General features: G+C 44.6%; 1 protein-coding gene across 2 annotated transcripts in view; it reads left to right on the top strand.

Moving 5' to 3' along the window:
* Fam184b (family with sequence similarity 184 member B) overlaps window positions 1–21,998 on the top strand; it is a 100,513-nt gene that overhangs the window by 44,428 nt on the left and 34,087 nt on the right. For both annotated transcript variants that reach the window (XR_005092330.1, XM_037209017.1), the window contains exons 2-6: window positions 1,363–2,121; window positions 2,871–3,006; window positions 4,401–4,528; window positions 5,261–5,464; window positions 14,542–14,652. Coding sequence is in view for 1 of the 2 variants with exons in the window: in XM_037209017.1 (XP_037064912.1) it covers window positions 1,363–2,121; window positions 2,871–3,006; window positions 4,401–4,528; window positions 5,261–5,464; window positions 14,542–14,652 (1,338 nt within the window). In the remaining variant the exon portion in view is untranslated. The remainder of the gene's footprint in view (window positions 1–1,362; window positions 2,122–2,870; window positions 3,007–4,400; window positions 4,529–5,260; window positions 5,465–14,541; window positions 14,653–21,998) is intronic.

Raw genomic sequence — 21,998 nt, 5'->3', positions numbered from 1 at the left:
CCACCAGTTATGTCTAGAGGCTTATCAAACACTGCCAAGCACAATTCCGGATTTTCTTCACCACACTTAGACTACCTTCCATTTTTTAGGGTGTTGTTGTTGTTATTATTATCATTATTATTTTGAGGCAGAGTGTCACAATGTAGCCCTGAATAGCCTAGAATTTACTCTGTAGACCAGGCTGATCTCAGACTAGAAGAGATCATTCTTCCTACAGATTTTTTAAATCTCAGTCAACATCTACCTGTTTCCCAGATCAACTTCCCGGGCATCATTCTCAATTCTTGGGCTTTGCATGGGTTCTAAGCCCCTTCCCTACCATTCTCCACTTGGCAAAGCAGCGTTTGTCTTTCTTTTGTTTTAGGAGTAGAGTGGACAGATAATCCTTGCCTTGTTCCTGATCTTCTGAAGAAAGTATATTCACTCTTTCTTATTGAGTATAATTTTGTTTTGTTTTGTTTTGTGAGACAGGATTTCTTTGGTAGCCTTGGCTGTCTTGGAACTCACTCTGTAGACCAGGCTGGACTTGAACTTAGAGAGATCCATCTGCTTCTGTCTCCTGAGTGCTGGGATTAAAGGCTCAAGCCACCACTGCCTGGCTGAGTATGGTTATTAACCATGGGTTTTCATAGGTGCGATCTGTCAAGTTGAGGAGTTTCCCTTCAAATTATAGTTTGCTATGTAAAAAAATGTCTTTTTTACTCATAGGAAGATAATGGGTTTTCAGTCATGGTGGCGCACACTTTTAATCCCAGCACTCAGGAGGCAGAAGCAGACTGATCTCTGAGTTCAAGGCCACTCTGGTCTACAGAACAAGTTCCAGGACAGCCAGGACCATGCAGAAAAATCTTCTCTCAAAAAAAAAAAAAAAAAAAAAAGATGTTGTTTTGCTTTTTTTTTTTTTTTTTTTTTTTTTTTTTTTTTTTTTAAATGCTTCCCCTGTGCCTATTAAGTTTATTGCTGGGTTCAATTCTCTAAGGTTTTATTGGATTTTTGTATCTCAGATCATTGTTTTTAACAAATGAAGTCACATTGTTTCTTTCCTTTAAAACCCTTCCCTGGATTCTCACTGTACCCAGGAGATTCTTTATACAGTTCCACCAAAAATTCCCTCCCACACATTTGTGCTTATCGCTCCTTGACCTTGGTCCCACCACCTGCCTGTCTCACTTCCCTGCTCCCTTACTGGCTTCTCCTGGGAACCATTTCTAATATACCAAGTCACAGCTACCTTGAAAATCCTTTTCTCAGGCACTGCATGTGTGACAGGATCTCAGTGTCGAGGCCAAGCCTCTCTGGTCACAGTCACCCTCCCATGCACCACCTGCTTGCCCTAACTGTGCTCTGTCTGCTGTCCTGCAGGTGATTTATGCCCTGAATACTCGCCAGGATGAGGCAGAGGCCAGTGCCGAGTCACTAAGGGAAGCCCACCAGGAGGAGCTCCAGGACGCAGTGGCGGAAACCAGGGCCAGGCTCTTGCAGGAACAGGAACGCACCAGTGAGGATGCAGAGGTGCTTCTAAAGCGCATCCAGACTCTGGAGAGTGCCTTGGAGCTGCAGAAGAGGCTGACCCAAGAGGCCTTGGCTGAGTCAGCCTCCTGTAAGTTGGAAACTAAAGAGAGAGAACTTCGGGTGGAAGCTGAGCACGCTGAGCGAGTCCTGATTCTTTCCAAGGAGATGCTGGAGCTCAAGGCTGATTATGAGAAGAGACTCCAGCTGCTGACCAGCCATGAGGGGCCCCAGTGGGGCCAGCTATCCCAAGACAGCCCCGATGCCACGGCAGAGTCCGGCCAGCGACCGGAGATGCACCAGGTCCTGCTGGAAGTAGAGCGATTGCGAGCTGAGAACCAGCAGCTGAGCCAGGATTATGCCCGCAAAGCAGAGGAGCTACAGGCCACCTATGAGCGGGAAAATGAGGCCATCCGGCAGGCCATGCAGCAGTCTGTCAGCGAGGCCCTATGGCAGTGGCAGGAGAAAGAGTCAGGCCTTCGAAAGAACTTCCAGGTCCAGGAGTCGGCCCTGCAGGCTCAGGTCAGGAAGCTGGAAGGGGACCTGGAACACAGAGGGCGCAAGATAAGTGACCTCAAGAAGTATGCCCAGAAGCTGAAAGAAAGGATCCAGGTGAGCCTCTTCTTCCCCCGCAGGGGATGATAGGCAGAGACTACTTCTGAACACCCACCACTAGCCAGGGACTGTGCTAAGCACTCCAGTTCCACCAAGGTCGGTATTATTGCTGGTATCAGTTCTCCCGCGTCCATTCAACAAGTTTTTATTAAATACTTACTTTGGACTAGGTCTAGGTTTATGGTCAGGGAATGCACAGTGAGCTAGACTGTCCCTAACCTCAGAGAGCACAAAGCCTTACAGTTTACAGATGAGAAGATAATCCCAGGATGGGGGTGGGCGCTGAATGCCTGGCCCAGGTGGCTGCACTGTAAAATTTTCAACTCTGACAAGTCTAATTCTAAATTATTTTAATTTTATGTGTTCATTCTGTAAAAATACTTGACTCTCCTAAAGCCCTTAGGACGTTTTTGTTCAAAGAGAGCAGAGCCATTGATGAGTCAGTTTTGTAAGCCCTACAGAAGCACAGGACTCCGTCTCTCAAAACCACAGCTAGCATTTCTAATACTCCCCGAGTATTTTCGACATGCTTTCATCTTATCCTGTCCTCTCTGGAGAAGGGATAAATAACTTGCCCAGGGCCACACTACCATCGGAGGGTGGGTAAGGCTTTGCTGACCCCGGAGCTGCTAATTCTAGAACCTCCTGACCGCCGCTGTGCCCTCCTCAGCCACCTTTCAGATCTAGCAGCTCTTCTGGGCACTTGGCATCCCCGTTCAGAAACCTAAAACCTGCCCTCTGTTTAGGACCTCGATGTGCAGCTGAGGGAGGCTCGGCAGGAGAATTCAGAGTTGAAGAGCACCGCAAGGAAACTGGGCGAGAAGTTGGCTATTGCCAAAGACAGGTTGATGCTCCAGGAGTGTCACGCGACACCGAAAGCTGGTGAGATGCCCCGGATTGATTTCTTTCGAATGGAGGATTAGCCACCAGGTTTGGTCTGGTGCTGGGGGGACAGTCTCTAGACGGAGGGAGCAGGAACAGGGCCGTTGTATTGGACCTGCTAAGAGGATGAATCAAAACTATTCTGGGTACAGATGAGTCAACACCAGCTCCTCACCTGGGGCTGCACAGGCCAGATGTCTAAAAGATTTGATGCAAAGGGACTCCTTACCCTCACAATGCTGTCCATGATGCCTGCATTTTTGCTTTTTCTTCTGCATGACTGATCAGGGTTTTGTAATTTTAGCAGCATTTCACACAGTTCCATTACTGGGTCTTCCCAATAATTTTGTGAGACAGGTGTCAGTCTCCCATGTTATAGAAGATTAAGTGAGGCCAAGGGAGGATAAATGGCTGATCGAAGGTCAGCTAAATGTCTGGTGATGAACGCTAGTGTTTAGATCTAAACACATCTAACTCTAAGTGTCTTTATCTAGGATTCCACAACCAAAAGTTCTTGAAGACTTGACCTATGACAGGATTGATGGCAAAGGCAGGAAACATGGGCTCTGTCTTTGGGAAGCTTGAGATATGGTTCCATTGTAGCCCATGATGCTTTGGGATAGGGGTGTGGCCGAGGGAGCAGAGGACCAAGGTGTCAAAGGGCCGGGGGAGGGGGGACTCCCTAGGCTGGAAAGGTGAAGAGAAGAGGTTTAAAATGTTGGAAACAGAGGGTTTAAAACAATAATGTTTAGAAATAGGCACAGGGGGGGCTGGAGAGATGGCTCAGAGGTTAAGAGCACTGCTTGCTCTTCCAAAGGTCCTGAGTTCAATTCCCAGCAACCACATGGTGGCTCACAACCATCTGTAATGAGATCCGGTGCCCTCTTCTGGCCTGTGGGGATATGTACAAACAGAACAATGTATACATAATAAATAAATCTTTAAAAAAAAAAAAAAAGAAATAGGCACAGGGAATAGAGAAAGGAAGGAAGAAAGAAAAAAAGAAAGGAAGGAAGGAAGGAAAGAAGGAAGGAAGGAAGGAAGGAAGAAAGGAAGGAAGGAAAGAAGGAAGGAAGGGAAGGCAGGAAGGGAGAAAGAGTTATATCTATTACTTCTCCTTAAACTTTCATGAATATACATATACTAGAAAACATGATCAACTTTTTAAACTCATGGAACACGAGATAACATTTTTATTCAGGAAGGCAGAATGTGGCCATTATTTAAACTCAGGATACTGTTTGGAATGAAGACTAGAATCATTACATTGACCACACTTGAGGGCTGCAGGGACCACACAGAGGCATGGTAAGCAGGATGGGTGAGCAGCAGAACTATGTTCAAAAGGCCCTGGACATGAGCATCTCAACTGATGTTGAAACTTACCCTTGCAGATGACGTGAAGACTGAGAAGGAAGTCCTGAGGAAAACCAATGACCTGGAAGCCGGCAGCCTTCACCCGAGGCAGGACCAAGGCTTGCCCAAGCTGTGCCACTGTGGTGAAGGAGGCTCAGAAACACAGGTAGCTTCTGATAAAAGCGGGTGTGGAAAAGTCAGAGGAGGTTGCATGAGCTTCAGGTAGAGGCCATCCCCTAACATCGGTGGATCCACTTGGAACCTCAAGCCCCATTATTCAGGGGTAGATGACGAGAGAGTCAGGACTTCACCAGTTCTTTTTACTTCATTTTATGTGTATGGATGCTTTGCCTGTATTTATGTCTGGGTACCACTTGCATGCCTGATATCCACAAAGTCCAGAAAAGGGCATTGGATCCCCTAGACCCGGAGGGTACTGATGGTTGTGAGACATCATGTGGAGAGTGAGAGTCACACCTGGGTCCTCTAGAGAAGCAGCTAGTGCTCTTAACCACTGAGCCATCTCTCCAGCCCCTGACCAGTTTCTTGCCAGTTCCATGCCATTCAAACCTAGGAGAACAAGACTGTGGCAGAATTTTCCCAAGTTTGTATTTACCAGAGAAAATAGGCATTGCTTAGATCCTATTTCCACTCAAAACAATATGTTCTTTAGAAATTATACTGTGGGCTGGAACATCCTATGACAGACTTGGTATTCTAGAGAGTTCTCTTCCAATGATATACACAGTGAAATCTCTTACAAATATCAAATATATAGTCTTGTAAAATGTTTCACACCATCTGATACTTGCTATGAAATCAGTATATAAGATGTAGGAAAGAAACGTGGGCCTCATCCCTCCCCAGCAGTCTTACAAAGTTTTATTTCCCTTTATAGACCCAGAAAGAAGCAAGCGGTGAAATAGAACGCATGAAGCAGAAATACGAAGAAGACCTGCGTAAAGTCAGACATCAGACTGAGGAGGAGAAGCAGCAGCTCCGGGAGCAGCTGGGGAAGCGCCTGGAGGACTTGGTGAAGAAGCACACCGTGGAAATGAAGTCGGTGCGCTCGTCCGTGGAGGTGGAAAGACAGAAGCTGAAGGTGAGCAGCCTTGGCAGCTTGTTCTGGGGTTTTCGCTCTCTCCCTCCTCCTTCCCGCTCCCCTTTCCTCTTTCCTTACCCAGGCTTGTATTGTGCTCCTGCTGTGTGCCCACCCAGCCTGGTTCTCTGATGACAGTAAAGAAAACAGTCAGTGTCCAGAGGGAGCACAGGGGCTCTTGGGGGCGATGGCGGGGCCACCTGAGAGTGGAGCATGCTAGCTTCTGGAGTTGCTGACGTGGAGCAGGATGGTGTCGTGTGACATTTGACTTAGGGAAAATTCAACTCTGCTTACACAACAAAAACAGAAAAACTCCACTAACTGAAAACTCAGGCCTCCAGTACTTCCCAGACCCTAATTCCAACTCCACTGCCCACAGGAAGTTATTTAGCTGCCCCGTCCCTCCTAGTCTCAGAAATTCTGCATTCTGGAAGTTCCTCATTAAGACGATAACAGAACCTCTCTGAGTACTGTGAGGATTAAAGGAGAGAATCCATCTGAGGAAGTAAAGCGTCTGCTTCTACGCTGCTCTCACCTCCCACACAGATGGGACTCTGCCCACAGAGAGTGTGTGGGACCCTCCTCTCTCCTGTTAGTTGGAAAAAGTGTATCACGTGAAGGACGACTGTAGGGAAGAATACTCGGCACTCAGAAAACTGAGGCAGGATGACCATGAGTTCAGAGCCAAGCTGGGCTCTACATGGAGACCCTGCCTCAAAAAGGGTGGCATGTAAATCAATATTATTATTAACATGAGTGAAGACTTCATTTGATTATGAAATAAATGTCTTTGTGATTTGAGAAGTACCAGTGTTGAGTGTTCACTGAAAGATAATCAGATATCTCTGCAGGACAGTGTTATACAGTGGTTAAAACATTAAGTATTTGATAAATATGTATTGAATAAATAAATATGAGCACATGAAACACAAACACTATTCCTGGCCTAAGCTTTCACTCTTCCACAGGCTCTCTATGGTGGGCCTTAACCTCTATGAAGATAGGGTTTGTTATGCACGTTTAAATATGGGGTTACACATGAACCTTTTGCTGGGTGGGTAGTGTGAAGTAACAGTTCAACAGACAGCAGCTACTGTTGATTGCCATGTGCTTTGGAGAGCATGTGAAATAAAGATAGAGTACCTATTATAATTTATATTGAGTGTTCACAAACACTTTGAATCTTTCCAATGTTAGAGAGTGAGAAACTGAGCCCAGAGATGCAGTGTATCAGTCAGACAGATAGTGGGTACGAGAGCTTCAGTTCAAACCCAACGGCCAGTCACCAAAGCCTGGGGCTCCCCACCTTCTCATGGAGAAAACGGTCCTTTTAAAAGCACTTTTCTCCTATGAGCTTCTATGAACTGTACATATACAATCTTCAGAAATACAGACTAACACTCCATCCTGGTACCCCATCAGCTGGAGGGACAGCCACTTTCTCCAGTTGCAAGTTGCCCTGGTAACCTGATGGACAAATCTGACTCTCAGTGTACAAATCTTACTTCGATCTTGATCAGGTGGCAAGTCCATTTGGGAAATAAATCACACAGAAGTAAACTGTTTAGTTCCTGTTATTGTTTTACCTTTTTGTTCATATTTGAATCTGGAAATAAAAGTACTGTAAATGAGACAACATGGGAATGATAAAGCCTTGAAGAGGCCTCCGATTGAGGGTTTATGAGCTAAAAATAGACACAAGTTGTCCCTGTAGCATTAGAAAAGCTTTATTTCTTTGAGCCTTTAGTGTGGGTAGATTGCACATCCTAAATACTACCCTTACCTAAAGGATCAAATGGCAGGATGTGGGCTGGATTGGCCTAGAAGACTGCGTATCTTCCCTGGTCACGGGACTAGGGGACATCATCACGTCATCTTGGTAGATGGAACTTAGTGCATGTCCTGTAATTAACATTTGCACACAGTGCTTATTTGGGAAGGGAAGGAAACAGATTTACTGAACTCTCCCAAGATCTGCTCAACGTGTCTGCATTTCCCATTTCATTTGTATACTTACAATTCCTCCTGGGACTCACAGATCCGTTGGACCGTTTAGCAGGAAAAGGAATTTAGTAATAGGTAGTTTTCTGTAAGTTCAGGAGACTCCACTTGGCAGCTGCCAAGGACTGTTAATGTCCCAAATCCACTGAACAGCTTAAGTGATAGAGTTGTGTTCTACTATCTCTGCCTTTTAAGGACATTTAGACCATTCATACTTTATTTAATGTTTAAGCCTCTTCTAACTTGATATTTTTATCTTCCTGTCACGTTTGTTAACTATCTCCACTTTTACTGTGTATTTTTGATGCATTGAGTATTTTTGGTATTTCATTTTTATCTCCACTTTTGACTTCTTATGCCTCTCTTTTGCAGATGGAAAACTAGTGTTTACTCTAAGATTAATAATATGCATCTTTAAATTTATCACATTTTTTTCAAATAATATCATATCCCTTCACATAGGAAAACTGTATTATAATAATTTCTTTTCTCCTGCCCTCTGTATGTTTGTTATCATGCATTCTATTTTACACGTTATAAATCTGATGGTATATTACTTTTGTATTAAGATAAAATTTTTCAGACAGGGTCTTACTATGTCATCCTGGCTAGTCTAGCATTTTCTGTGCATACCAGGCTAGTCTTAAACTCACAGAGATCTGCCCTCCTATGCCTCTCAAGTGCTGTAATTAAACGTGTGTGCCACTATGCATGGACTCCTGAGGAAGTAAGATATCAGATCATCTTGAGCTAGAGTTATAGGTGATTATAGAGTTATAATCACCCAACGAGGGTTCTTGGAACTGAATTCTGGTTCTCCTTAAGAATAATACATGCGCTGAACCACTGAGCTGTCTCTCTAGCATATAAGATATATATGTATATATATATACATATATATATGTGTGTATATATATATACATGAGAGAGAGAGATTTTGTGTATATGTACATAGATGTGTATGCTGTACTAGGAATGAAGCCTAGAACCCAGCATATACTCACTCTAGCACTGAGTTAAATCCCTAGTTATTTTTACTCTGTATTTAGAAATAGCATATCATTTTGTTGCCAGGTTAGTTTTTTGTTGTTGTTGTTGTTGGTTTTTCGAGACAGGGTTTCTCTGTATAGCTTTGCGCCTTTCCTGGAACTCACTCGGTAGCCCAGGTTGGCCTTGAACTCACAGAGATCCGCCTGCCTCTGCCTCCCGAGTGCTGGGATTAAAGGCGTGAGCCACCACCACCTGGCGCCAGGTTAGTTTTGAGTTCACTCTGTAGCCAAAGCAGATCTCAAACTTGTGATCAACAGATTTGACCCCTTGACCTTGGATCAAAGTAAACCTCCTGTCTTTATAACTTACTCAGTTATTGATATTGTGTTCTTAGCAACAGAAAGCAGACTTTGGATACAGTGGCTCCTTCACTTCCTGTCCCTTCCTCCATGCTTGCCTTTTCCCCCTTCATTTATTTGATTGAGGTGGAGGAGGTTTTGCCATGTAGCCCAGGCTGGCCTCAAACTCCTGCCTTGGCTTCCTATGATTTCAGGCATGCCCCACAACTCCCAGCTGTTTATTTCCTCAAATGACCGGTAATCGTGGACATTGTAGACAAAGAGACAGAAAAAGGTCTCAGTGATGCTTGTGCCCTGCTCCTCTTAGCTGCAGGATTTCCTCCGTGTAAAAGCCTGCTGCTAGGTATATAAGAGTTCTGTGGGGACAGAGTCCAGGAAGGCACTCTGAATTTGATAAATCCTCAGTGCACAGAATCCTCTTCTCAGGGTGCATTGACTCATATATTTGAAAGCATTAGTCTCTTTATTCCATGTTCTTGACCTTGTGGAGGGAGAAAATAAATGCTTCTGTTGAAATCCCCAAGGTCACCTTAGCTGAGCTGGGCATGCTTCTTTCTGCTCTCTTTTCTCCAGCTGACTCAGATCTCTGTTCTCACAGTAGCCCACATTACGCAGCACCTATGAGAAAGCTTAGTGATGCTCAAATTCACTGCTGACGTTAGTTATTTCCACCTGTAGGGGATTTTATTTTTCACTCTAGGTCCATCTGTCAAGGCACCAGCTGAAACTGATTGATTATGTGTACCAGAAAGTTGTGCTGCATAAAATCAAAAACAGCCCTCCCTGTATGCCAAAAGCCATCTCACAGTGTTTTCACTGGCTGTTCCAGTGTGAGTGTCTTGGCAGACTTCGTTTCCACACTCGTAAGCATGGTAAACTGGATTTTAGTCAATAAAAGCTTCTGTGGGTGAGAAGCTAATTGGTAAAATTAAAAAATTTTTTTTGCTAAGTGTTTTGGATGGCTCCTTATTTAAACATATTTGGTAGCCAAGGTAATTTATATATTGTTTTTAAGAAGCAAATGTTCCCAAACAGGAAGTCCTGAAGAACATAGCATAGGCTGACCGAAGAGAGCCCGCATGCCAAGTTGCCATGTCACCCAGGCCCAACAATCTAATTACAAGCTCATTTAGACTTTTTAAAAATGTTTTCCTCCAAAGGAAGAGTGCTGAGGGCTACCCCAGGGCCATTGCCTGGTCTAGGCTTGGCCCCACAGAGGATGTGAAGATGCTGTTCAGGCACATGTGATCCATAGCACATGTTTTTAGGTGTTCACATCAGAAACCTGGGAATCAAATAGGATTTCTCTCCATCCCTCTTGTTCAACACAGAAGTATGTGAAGTCTGTTCTATTCTGATGGCCCCTTAACATCTGCACATCCTTCTGTCCTCAAAGCTTCCAGGTAGACCTCCATGATTTGATGGACCATGTCATAACCTGTTTGCTTCCACCCTCCCCACTTCATATCACCCAATCCACCCTGGTAAGACCTTGTGCCAGCTCAGCCTTGGCTGCCAGCCACTCAGAGCTCCCTGTCATCACAACAGTGAACATTAGTTCTTTCCCATATTTCTTCAGACCCTGCAGGGACAAGCTTCTCTCTGCTTCTCCTGCCTATGTCTAACTCTGCACTCCTTTTGTTCCTCATGTGCTTGGTGTTCCTTCTCTTTGGGCCCTTGTGCATGGATTTCACTTGATGGAGACAACTTCCTCCTCACTCTCAAATTCACCCATCTAGTTCTTACTGATCTCAGCAATCCTGGTTTAAATGTCAATCTTCTCTCAAGTCTTACCTGTGATGCTGGGGATATATATACATATATATATATATATATATATATATATATATATATATATATATATATTATATATATATAGCAGCCAGTTCGCACTAGCTCAGGAGGCAGTTGTCATACCTCTTTCCAGTTTCACACTCTACATCACTGTACTAATTTGACATTGGCCACAGTAAAAGTACTTATACCATGAAAACCAAGAAATGCTACCATCAATGTGTTACTATCCGTTAATTTATATATTTGAAAAGCCACCTGTTAGACATTTACCAGCATGCACTGACTGTATCTGAAGCTCCTCATCATTGGAATTAGCGTATTGTAGCTGTCCAGTTGGTGTCATTTGCCACTGAGGGGCCCAGCAGGCTCTCAGCAGGTCAGAGAAACTGGAGAGGAGATGTGGATAGACGAACTATTGGAACAGATGCTCAGACACATAAGGGAACTTTATCTGAGAGCCAAAGCTTAGTTCTTCACTTTCTTTTTCTCTCTGCTGGTTGCTCCTGTTCTGTTCTTTCCCTGTTCTGTTCTTTCCCCTGTTGTTTCTTTTTCTCCTTCTTTCCAGCTGTTTCCTTTCTGCTTCTTTCCTGGTATTTTCCCTTCTATATTGTTCTTCTCTTTTTCTTTTCTCCTCTTTATTTTTCACTTATCCCTCTTATACCTCCTAATACAAAGATTTCTATGCAGAAAAAGATTATCTCAAAACCATAAGCCACATATTTTCCAAGAACAGCTAGCCATCCGCTTCAGCTAGCCATCTATTTTTCTTTATATACAATAGGGCCATTTAATTTCCTTTCATGTCTTTGTCTTTTCAAAGTGCATACAGAGGTCTGTGATTAATTCTGTAAGTTACATGCCTAAGGAACTCAGGCCTAACCTTGAGTGTAGGGATGTAATTGTTTTCTTTAAACATCAGCCTGTTTTCCACAGGCAGAATTTATGAGTCTATAATGCATGAAACTTCCTTGTTTTTATTTTTCATCTTCTATAAACCTCATATCTAACAAAGGGGAAGGTAACTCCTAGACTGTTTTTGCGTTTTCTGTATCTCTTATTGGAGCAATTGGCAGGATAACCTAACCCATTTCTCTAATCATCTTGACTAACTCTTTTAACCACCTGTTTAGCCTAGCTCAGAAAGTCCAATGAAATCATTCGTTCAACTAAGTATCGTTGCTCTTATGAAAATCACTTCCATTATGATCTGAAAATAAATTGCCCGGTGAAGAGTGGGATTTCCCCAGGAAACAATCACACTCAACTAGATACAGTGGGATCCCTTCATAGAGCAATCACACCATGCCAACCACAGGGGGAACAGGGCAGCAGCAAACAGAAGGAAGCACAACAGAAACAAGGGGCATTCTGGAGACCACCCCACCCCCGTCCCCCACTCCCCACCTGTGGGGCATTTACCCACCACCCCCACAGCTTCCCAGAGTTTTCTTGAGTGTGATCAGCAGGAAATATTAGATAGAAGGATTTATAGCGGAGAATCTTGCGGAGATAAACAGATAGAAAATAAAGGATAGCCTCGAGAGGGCCTGGAACCTATTCCAATGGCCCCGACTGTCTCTGGCCCAGGGTTTTTATAGAGACGCCAAGGGGTGGAGCAAAAGACCTCCTCCCCCAGCACAGCCAAGTGCAGACCATCTCAGACACCTGCACTCAGGCCCGTGGTCCTGATCATCCTCTATTCGGACCTGCTGGGTAAAGCCACGAGGAACCTGAGAACGGGCTCCCACCCCCACCCCCCACCCCTGCCCCGGGCTTTGCTTCTCCGGGGTTTAGCTTTGCTATTCGATGAATTGACCTCTGTAAGGTCTGTTGCTGACTGAAGCTCCTCTGCCATGGCCACCAACAGTCGTTCTGCTGGGTACATGGATAAGCGACAGGGCTCTCTGTCTGACACCCAGAGTTGCCCCCAGGAACACAAACCTCTGATGACGACAGATTCCAGGGCTTTTTGTGCCTCCCCCTGTAAAGAGACAGCTTGAGCTGGTACGGCTTCCCTACCCTGCTTTTGACGGGCCCAGGTATTCCCTCATCCTCTCTGTAGCAGAAGTGGGGAAACTTTCCAGTCAAGCGCCTGTCTGAATTAAGTGCCACATTTCCCATGAGAAATTAGCAGAGACCACAGCCAATCCATGTGTTCCTGGTTCACACCTTGACATCTCACTTACTGAAGGAATGACCTTGTGCAAGTCTTTGCACATCTCTAAACTTTATTTCCTCTTTTTATATGATAAGCTTTAGTAGTAGGACCTAAATATTGAAGAATTCATCTGTGAACATTGCGCACAAATGGTCATCACTTGGTAAACTTAAAACCACATTTATTATGCCCATCCACTCTCATTTAGACCAGAAAGGTCCATAACCAGCATAGAATGCCTGCTCTCCACTTTCTTTTTTAGATGATACAGCCTCAGATAGTATAGTTTGGGAGTTTCTTATAGTTGTCTTGCTTGGGCTTTTTTGTTTTAATATATATATATATATATATTTTGGTTTTTCGAGACAGGGTTTCTTTGTGTAGCTTTGCGCCTTTCCTGGAACTCACTTGATAGCCCAGGCTGGCCTCGAACTCACAGAGATCCGCCTGTCTCTGCCTCCCAAGTGCTGGGATTAAAGGTGTGCGCCACCACCGCCCAGCTAATATTCATTTTTAAGTATGTGTCTGTGTGTGAGAGAGAGTGCAGAGGCCAGAAGAGGGTGTCAGATGCCCTGAGACTGGAGTTACAGATGGTTGTGAGCCACCATGTAGGTGCAGGGAATCAAACCCTGGTCCTCTTCAAGAACAGCTAATGTTCATAACCACTGAGCCATTTCTTTTCAATGAGTTCTATTGCCAACATTCCAAGCAAGTCCACATAGCTACCCTGTTCTCCAGCCACGCTGTAACCACAGGTCCACCTGCCTCCCCATCTCACTCAAAAGCCACCTTCTCCATAGCATTTCTTTGGCCAAAGTATCCAAAATTTTATCCTCCCTCTAACCACTCTTAGCCCTTTCTTTTCTTTATTTCTCTATCAAGCATAGTATTGATCACATTGTACTTATTAACTTTTTTGTTTGTTTTTCACTTAAATTTAAGCATGTAAGGGTTTTTTTTTTTTAACTCTAACTCTGAGAATAGTACCCAGCATGTAGGACAGCTTGGTAAATATTTGTTGGATGAATGAATGATGCTATCTAGCTAAATGTCAGGGGAGAGCCATAGACTGACCTCCTCTAACTATTCAGAGACTTGCTCCATAAATTAAGCTGTATTGGAAAAGCTAGGCATCCCTAGGGATGACTATGTTTTTATCATTTATTGAATTGTTGCATTGGAAAAGCTAGACAGCCCTAGGGATGACTCTGTGCTTATCGTTTACTGAATTGTTGCTGTGCTCAGCAAGAACATAGTGAGCACACACAGGAGGAAATGTGCTCAGGATGACACAGCTAAGATGAGGCAATGCTTCTCACATGGTCTCCAGAATGGACTGTAACTGCTTCACACTGATGCCGGAAGGCTGTGGGAGGGACTGTGGACGAGTCATCATTCTAGCTACTGTATGGGTCCTGTGGAGGTATGCCATGAAGATGCCATGAAAATGCAGTTGGGTGCTCTTTGCTTGTTTGTTTCTTCTGTTTTGATTTCTTTTACTTATGGGACACTTGGAACATTCCTTTTCTTATTTGATGCTAGAGAATTTAGAGTTAAGGATCCACCTGCCACTTTTTAGCCTATCTGTATATGTGCCAGGTGTGTGGTATGAATTTAAATGTTTGTTTTCTCTTGATCAACTGTGTACTTAGAATCCATGTGCTCTTACAGTATTTTATTCTACTTTGATCCCCTTCAGAAATAAGGCAAGGTATGGATGTATAAGTGGCCTGTTTTCCTACCTTGTGTGGCTAATCTTTCTAATCCTCATCTAGGAAGTAGAAGCTCAATTGGAAGAAGTAAAGACAAAATCAGAAAGGGAAATAAAGCAACTGGAAGATGAGAAAGCTGCCCTCAGTGAGAAGCTTCAGAATTCTCTACTTGAGGTAAATCCTAAAAACATGATTGTGAATGGAGGCTGTGACCCCTGGGAGTTTCTGGCCAAAGGAGATCAGAAGTTCACCACCTTCCTATGTCCTCTGAACAAAATGAAGGGCATCCAGCCAGGCAGGAAGGCTGTGGGGCGGGGAGGTGGGGAAGGCACAAAGTTAGCTGCAAAGAACAGAGAGGCTGATTTATAGAGACTTCCACAAAAAGGCCTTTAATGCCTCACATAAAAGAAGGAAGCTGGAGGCCGCTGCTGTTGATTCTGTAGCGAAGTGATAGCAGGGGTGGAAACTCTCCTGTCCCTCTGCTCCAAGATGCTTTGTCGCCGTTGTGGTCCAAGGCGCCCTTGCCTTCCCAGGCCCCTTCTGTGAGAACAAGTGTATGAAAATTGTATGACTGCACTGATAGATAAATGTAATCCACACAGAGGATATTTCTTTGGATTTGAAAAGGTATTAAAGCGCAGGTTCTTAAAAGGATTGAGAATTAGTGGAAGAGGCTGGCAAAATGGCAATCTCAGAGCCATTTTGGAGCCTGGTTGGGCCAAAAAGTATAAAGAGGTCTCTTTTTCCTTGCTTTGCATCAAACCTTGCAGAAGCCCATATCTCCTAGTGCCCTCAGGGACCTATGGCGCTGGCTCCAAACCCTACCGATGCACCACAGCCTCGAGGGAGCAAACCTATGGCTTTAGGAGGCAAGGGCTAAACTACTGAGCTACACACCTAACTACACTGAGGTACTTTCAAGAACACAGAGACTATGTGCCAAATAGTGTCAATTGCTTAGAAATTCATAACCGTGGAGGTAGAGTTCAGGAATGCAGGAGGGTGATAGAGTAAAATTTGGCCAGTGGTCATTTCTGTGTTTGTGGTGTATGACTTCTTCTGACCTGTGAGTACTCAATTATCATTCATAATTTTCTCCAGTTCTTTTTCTATCTCTGAAATGGTCATTAAAGAAGAAAACAAAACAAAAAAAAATTACTGACCATGCCCTGACTGAGACCTATTATTTCAGGATCTCAGGTTGGCTTTGAAAGACTCTCTGTGGAGACAGTGTCTGTGCTGATGCATTCTGAGGAGCTGCACAGCAAGGAGGCCCCTTTGTGCCCCCTTCCTCCCCTCCCCTCCCCCCTTCAGTGCCTCCCATCTTCTTACCTGTGACTACTCTGCTCTGCAGAGCTTAAAGTGTATGAGACCAACTTGCACCGTAAAAACTCGCTTACCTAATGGAACAGTCTCCTAAATCAAGATACTGAGTTGTTTTTGCATGCATTAACTTTCCACTCCCAACCAGCTTGTAACATGGATGCTATTATTATCTCTAGTTTGGATATTGAGAAAACAGAGGCAGAAATGGGAGATCTCCTTCCCCCAAGTGCATAATTCATAAGTAGCGCACATGGGATTCAGACTCTTGGAGTGTTGCCCCCACTCTTCACCAGTGTGTCCATGCTGCCTGCGGTGTCACCTCCCGCGACTGAGGCTCAGTCAGGACCTGTCGGAAGCCGTGACCATGGACAGAGCTGCACTCTGTTCTTTGGCCTCAGTGTCTTCTGCCACACTCACGGTGCTGCTAACTAAACCGCTTGTCGGACCTGGAAATGGAAAGATCCCCTTGGCCACATCCAGGTCTCCTGGCAGCTGGACTTCACACATGGACTGTCTCTCCAGGGGGAGCAGTAGCATCGAAAGGGAGTTTGGGATTTTATAGAGTGGTTTTTTTGTTCTATGGGAGAATGGCAGGAAGGCACTAAGGGGAAAGGAAGTGCTACAAGCAATGCTGCTGCTACTACTAACTGTTGTGAGCAAAATCTTTTTGAGGGGACTTCTGGCCATTAGGATATCAGGATGTTGTGATCAAGCTGCCCTTCTGAGATAAGGGTCATGTGGTTTCTGAGAAGTGCAGAACATTCAGTTTCCATTTCCCTGAAGAGGCACGTTCCTACATGGGTTATCCACCATGGTGTCTTAGGAGACTCCATCTTGGGCCAGCCTAACATCTCCCCAATCTCGCATTCTCAACCCCAGTCCCTTCCTAACCTCACTGATACAGCCACCCAGGTCAAGCCATGTGGGTCCTGTGGCTCAAGCCTGTCTGTCACCTCCCTGTCTTCTACACAATGTCTTGGGCAAGACTCTCAGAATTGTTCACCTCAGTAGGCTACTTAGAGGTGTTACATAAACAGTTCCAGGCTAGGCATGGTGACCCATGTCTGTAATACCAGCTACTCAGAGGCTAAGGCATGAGGATTGCATAAGCCCTGGAATTTAAGAACAACCTGGGCAATATAGTAACACCCTGGCTCTTAAAATAAAACATGACAAGACAACAACAATAAAAACAAAGATACACTCTAAAGAGCTTCACATAAAGCAGCAGCTTTGCTATGATATTACCTGCACTCTGCAAGAGCATTGTTGGAGGCATTCTCCATAGACCTGCTAATTCCATTATTTACTTTCTAACATCAGAACCTACAATAAGGCCCATTCCTCCTTCCCTAAAATCTGTAATCCGTATTTTTTTCTAATTTTGGCTCAACTTATCTTAGACCCCTACTCCCCGGGCTCTACCCACCCTGTCCACTCTCTCCTGCATACACCCACCAGCTGGAACCTTACTACAATCTCATATCCATCCTATTATCACTGGAAATTTAGTCTTCCTTCATGGTTGCCAAATGGTACAGGGGAGGTTGGGGTCCCCTATCGGGGTTCTTGGTCTCGTTAATAAAAGGCACTTAAACTCAAATGAAAGCTCGAGGACAATCTTATCAGAGTTTAAAAGAGGAAAGCTCCCGGACAGACAGGCTGCAAAGCACAGAAGATGCCCAGAGGAGGAGGATGGCAGAGAGGAGGGAAACAGCCATGCCAGTTAGACTGGTACGGAGGTCAGATGCATGGTGGGTAAGCGGCCACACAGCAGGGAAGGGAGCTTTAAAGAAAGAGTAAAGAAGCATAAAGTATCAGAAAAAGCATACGTACAGTTCTGCCTAGCATCTAGAAGGAAGAAACCAGAGAGAGGAGCAGTCGCACCTGTCTGATTCAGGCCTCAGACGGGTGTCAAGACCCAGCCAAACATCGTGCTTGCTTGTAGAGATGGTGCCATGGGAGAAGGTGAGCAGGAATTCTGGGAAAGGGAAGTACAGTCTCTCATTGAAGGAAAAAATACTCCATTTATCTCTTTAGAGTGGCTTAATATGAGCCTGCCTTCCGAGGGGGGGTAATTGACCCAACACAACTGGAATGTTGGGCCTTCACCCAGGCCAGAGAGTCTAGTCTCTTGACCAGAAGGAGTTTTCCTTAATAGGTTTTTATTACTTCTTTAATATTACCTACCCTCTCCCATTATACCTGCTAATCTTGTTTCTTAGAATGCCCTTCCCTACCTTCACTCCTGGAAGACTCCTATTCATCCTTTCATACTCTTGAAGTTGCTAGCTCCCCAGGCCAGAATGCATTGCCTTAACTTCTACACCATTCTACCTTCATCACTGGGAGCAGCATGAGGACTGAAAGACTGAATATAACAAAAATACTGTCTTAGTTCCTTTTCTATTGCTGTGATAAGACACCATGACCAAGGGAACTTATAGAAGAAAGTGTTTATCTGGGGCTTATAGTTTCAAAGAGTTAGAGTCCATGATGGTTATGGTGGGAATCATGGCAGCAGGAAGGCAGGCATGGCACAAGAGCAGCAGCTGAGAGCTAACATCTTGATCCACAAAGCACAAGACATAGAGAAGCAACTGGGAAAGGTGTGGGCTTTTGAAACCTCAAAGCCCACCCCACAGTGGCACACCTCCTCCAACAAGGCCACACCTCCCATTCCTTCCCAAACAGTTCTACCTACTGGTGACCAAGTATTCAAATCTATGAGCCTATGGAGACCATTCTCATTCAAACCACCACAAACACTTTCCTGTGTTACTGGCACCAATACACTGCTGATGGTGGTATGTTGTTTTGTACATGTCTCCACCGGAGGTTGCTATGGTTATAAATCTGTATCCCCCTCAAAACGACAGCTGAAGGACAGCAACCATTTTCAATATCTTACAGTCTTTCTCTTACTGTGTTCCTTCCCTTCTGTGTCCACTGTAGAGTATGGCAAGTATGAGCTACACAGGTTTGCCAGCAGCTCCTGAGCTTCCCTTGCGGCTGCTGGCCTCATTTTCCTCCAAGTCTGCAGGGAAAAGCAATCTGTTTAATTGACAAGTTACAATTAGTTGGCTCATGATTATCACCACAATTAAAACTTTATAATTTAATGGTGCCTTCTAGATACTCTTCTCTCAATTCAGCTGTGCAGTTCATCAATGCTGTTTATTTTACCCACTAAATGTTTTTTGAAAAGAAATTAAGGAACCTAATACTGTGTGCCTTAGGCATGTGATAACTTTTGTCTGTTCTTTTCTTCGTTAGAAAAAGAGAATGAAATAAGAGAGAGTGACCGTCCAAGCCTCTCCCATTAATTTTGGAACGGAATGGCTTCCTTCTTCCCATTTCCTCCTCCCTCTTGTGCGCAGCTGCTTAGATTTAGTTTGCCTGCCCTGGGATTCCTCTTTCAAACTCCAATAAAATTGCCCACAAGCTTTCCTCTAAGTCTGTTCTTAAATTCTATCACTAATGAGATTAAGAATCTCGAGAAGGGCCCCCCAGTTTCCCAGGTAACATGTGGCACTCCAGGTGGGGCTCCCCACAATTTCCAGACACCATCTTAGCAAGGCCTCCCCTAAGGTCTGGTGTCAGGACTAGTGCCTGGAGGACTGGGGGAGAAAGGGCGGTATGCAGAAATGGGGGGACAGGAGCCTGGGAATGGTTAAGTTTCAGGCTGTGCTGTATCATATTCTCCCACCTGAATCTGAAGTTAATAGAAACCTGAATAGCCATAAAATAAGTAAAATTTAAGGTGTGTCTTTTTATGTCTCCTACTGCCAAAATAGGAATGAAGAGTTGTTCTAAATAATAATAATAGTAATAACAATAACAATAAAAATAATAATAAATAAGAGTTGTTCTAGTCAGGACCCTCATTCACCAACTCCAAGGGAGTTATTTCTACTTCTGAATTACATGGGGATGTTAAGAGTGCCCATGCTGCACCTGTTCTGTGGGTGAAAGTTGTGTCTGAGGAAGGTGTGTTGGAATCTGAAACCCCAATCCCTGAGAAGGTGACCTCATTTGGGAATAAACACTGGGTAGAAGTAATCAGTTGAGGTCACATTGGATTAGAGTGGGTCATAGATCCAATGACTGTGGTCCTTAGGAGGCTATGTAAAGACAAACACTTAGGGAAGGAAGCCATGTAGCCACTGGGGCAAACCAAGGAAAAGCAAAGCTTGCCAGCAGCCACCAGAAGCTAAGGGATAGGCTGGGGGCAGGTTCGCCCTTAGAGCTTGAAAGGGGAACCAGTGCAGCCAGCACTTTGCGGTCAGACGCGGGGTCTCCAGAGCTAGAAGAGAATAAATGGCTATTGTTTAAGCCACAAACCAATGGAAAGGCATCCCTGCAGTCCTAGGAAAACAACACGGCTTACTGCAAATGCAACACACAGGACCCAGTTTCTACCCTTGGGTGTCCCTGCAAGGACAGCTTCCTAAGCAAGACTGCTGTGACAGGAAATAGAAACAAGGATGTGGAGGGAGCGCTGGGGGGCTGTGGTTAGTGCTGGACACATTCAAGGCTCCCTCCCCCTTTTTCCCTCTGCTATAGGCAGCCTTCTCAGAAGGAGATTAATCTGACGAGCTTTTGCCCTTTTCAAGCCACAAGGATAATTCCTCAGAACTTTATTTCCTTCATGGTTTTTGCAAATGGATTTTGTGCTGATTTTTTTTTCCCCTTAAGCATTTGGCTTTGCTGAGAGGGACACGTAAAGAAGTTTGTGGCTGTCAGCATGTGTCACTGCAGACAGAGAGAGGCTGTAAAGGAAAATCTGCAATTAGTGCACAAGAACTAAAGATTACCTGACTCTCTACCACACCACGGAGCTAGCCACTTAAATTCCGGGACCCTGCCTCAGTTCCCAATGGAGATGCCTTATGTTTTTGGATAAATTCCTCTAGCCTTAAAACCTGAAACAGAAGACAAGAGATTCTGGGTGACGAAACAAAGCCTCCTGGATGTGGTCATTAACCTGGGACTCAGTTCTCCCTGGTTGGTTAGGCACATTGTAAACAGGCTGCTGCAAATGCCATCGCGAATTAGTAGCTTGCTTGGTTCTAGAAAAAGATGAGCCAGTCAACGGCATTCTACATTTTCTTCTGAAGTTATCTATATACATCTCTTTTTTTTTTTTTTTTTTTTTTTTTTTTTTGGTTTTTCGAGACAGGGTTTCTCTGTGTAGCTTTGCGCCTTTCCTGGAACTCACTTGGTAGCCCAGGCTGGCCTCGAACTCACAGAGATCCGCCTGCCTCTGCCTCCCGAGTGCTGGGATTAAAGGCGTGCGCCACCACTGCCCGGCTCTATATACATCTCTATACTACATCTGTAGAGTGACTTTCCTTGGCCAGGTGATTGACCTGCCCAAGTGCATTAATTCTTAAAGGAGTTAATCTGCCTAGGGGCAGATTCCATTCTGTTGACTGATAGATAACAGCTTTCCCCTAATGAACCTCTAATGCTACTGCAGCAGGTTGAGCCTTAGTTAAGCACATGTTTACCAGGGAAAGCCAAGAATCAAGAGAATGTGGGTTGAATAACATTTGGATGGGAACTGGTCAATTATAAAGCCCTGTTTCCATCTCTGACTTCATTAGAGTCTTACAGTAAATTCATTTTATAGAGGAAGAAAATGAAGGTGTATATAGTTAGGAGATAAATGAATGAAAAAAAAGAAATAAAAAGGAAAGGGACTTGACTGCTCCTAGATGTGGTAAAGGAGAAGGTTTATTGTACATATGTGGTAGAGCACAGCCAGAGGCAGGGACATCTGGGAGAGTCTAGGGTAGACATGACCAGACTGAGCTGTGCCACATGCGGAGAGGGGGGAGGGGACAGAGGGGAACCAGGGCAGTAGCAGCCAGGAGGCCCAGAGTAGGCAACAGGGCCAGGTAACCAAAATGATTGGATTATATAGGGAAGGGCAACCCAGACCCTGGGCTGAAGAAGTTTAGGATAGAGGGCAAGTTATACCAACCAGGAGGGCCTTATAACAGGTAGGGACTGAGAGATGCAGGGAGATCCTGGTGGCCACTGTCTGCTTTCATATATTAAATAGGCACCATGTTTGAAACCTAACAAATCCCATATCCCTAGCAGCTGAGCCAGGATGGAACCACTGGATCTGACCCTGTCTTGTCCTTAGCATGTGATATATTCACAAACCTTCCAGGGAAAAGAGA

This window comes from Peromyscus leucopus, chromosome 10, assembly GCF_004664715.2.
Source record: "Peromyscus leucopus breed LL Stock chromosome 10, UCI_PerLeu_2.1, whole genome shotgun sequence".
NCBI lineage: Eukaryota > Metazoa > Chordata > Mammalia > Rodentia > Cricetidae > Peromyscus > Peromyscus leucopus.
The sequence above is the reverse complement of the archived record's forward strand: the minus strand, read 5'-3'. Positions and strand labels throughout refer to the sequence as shown.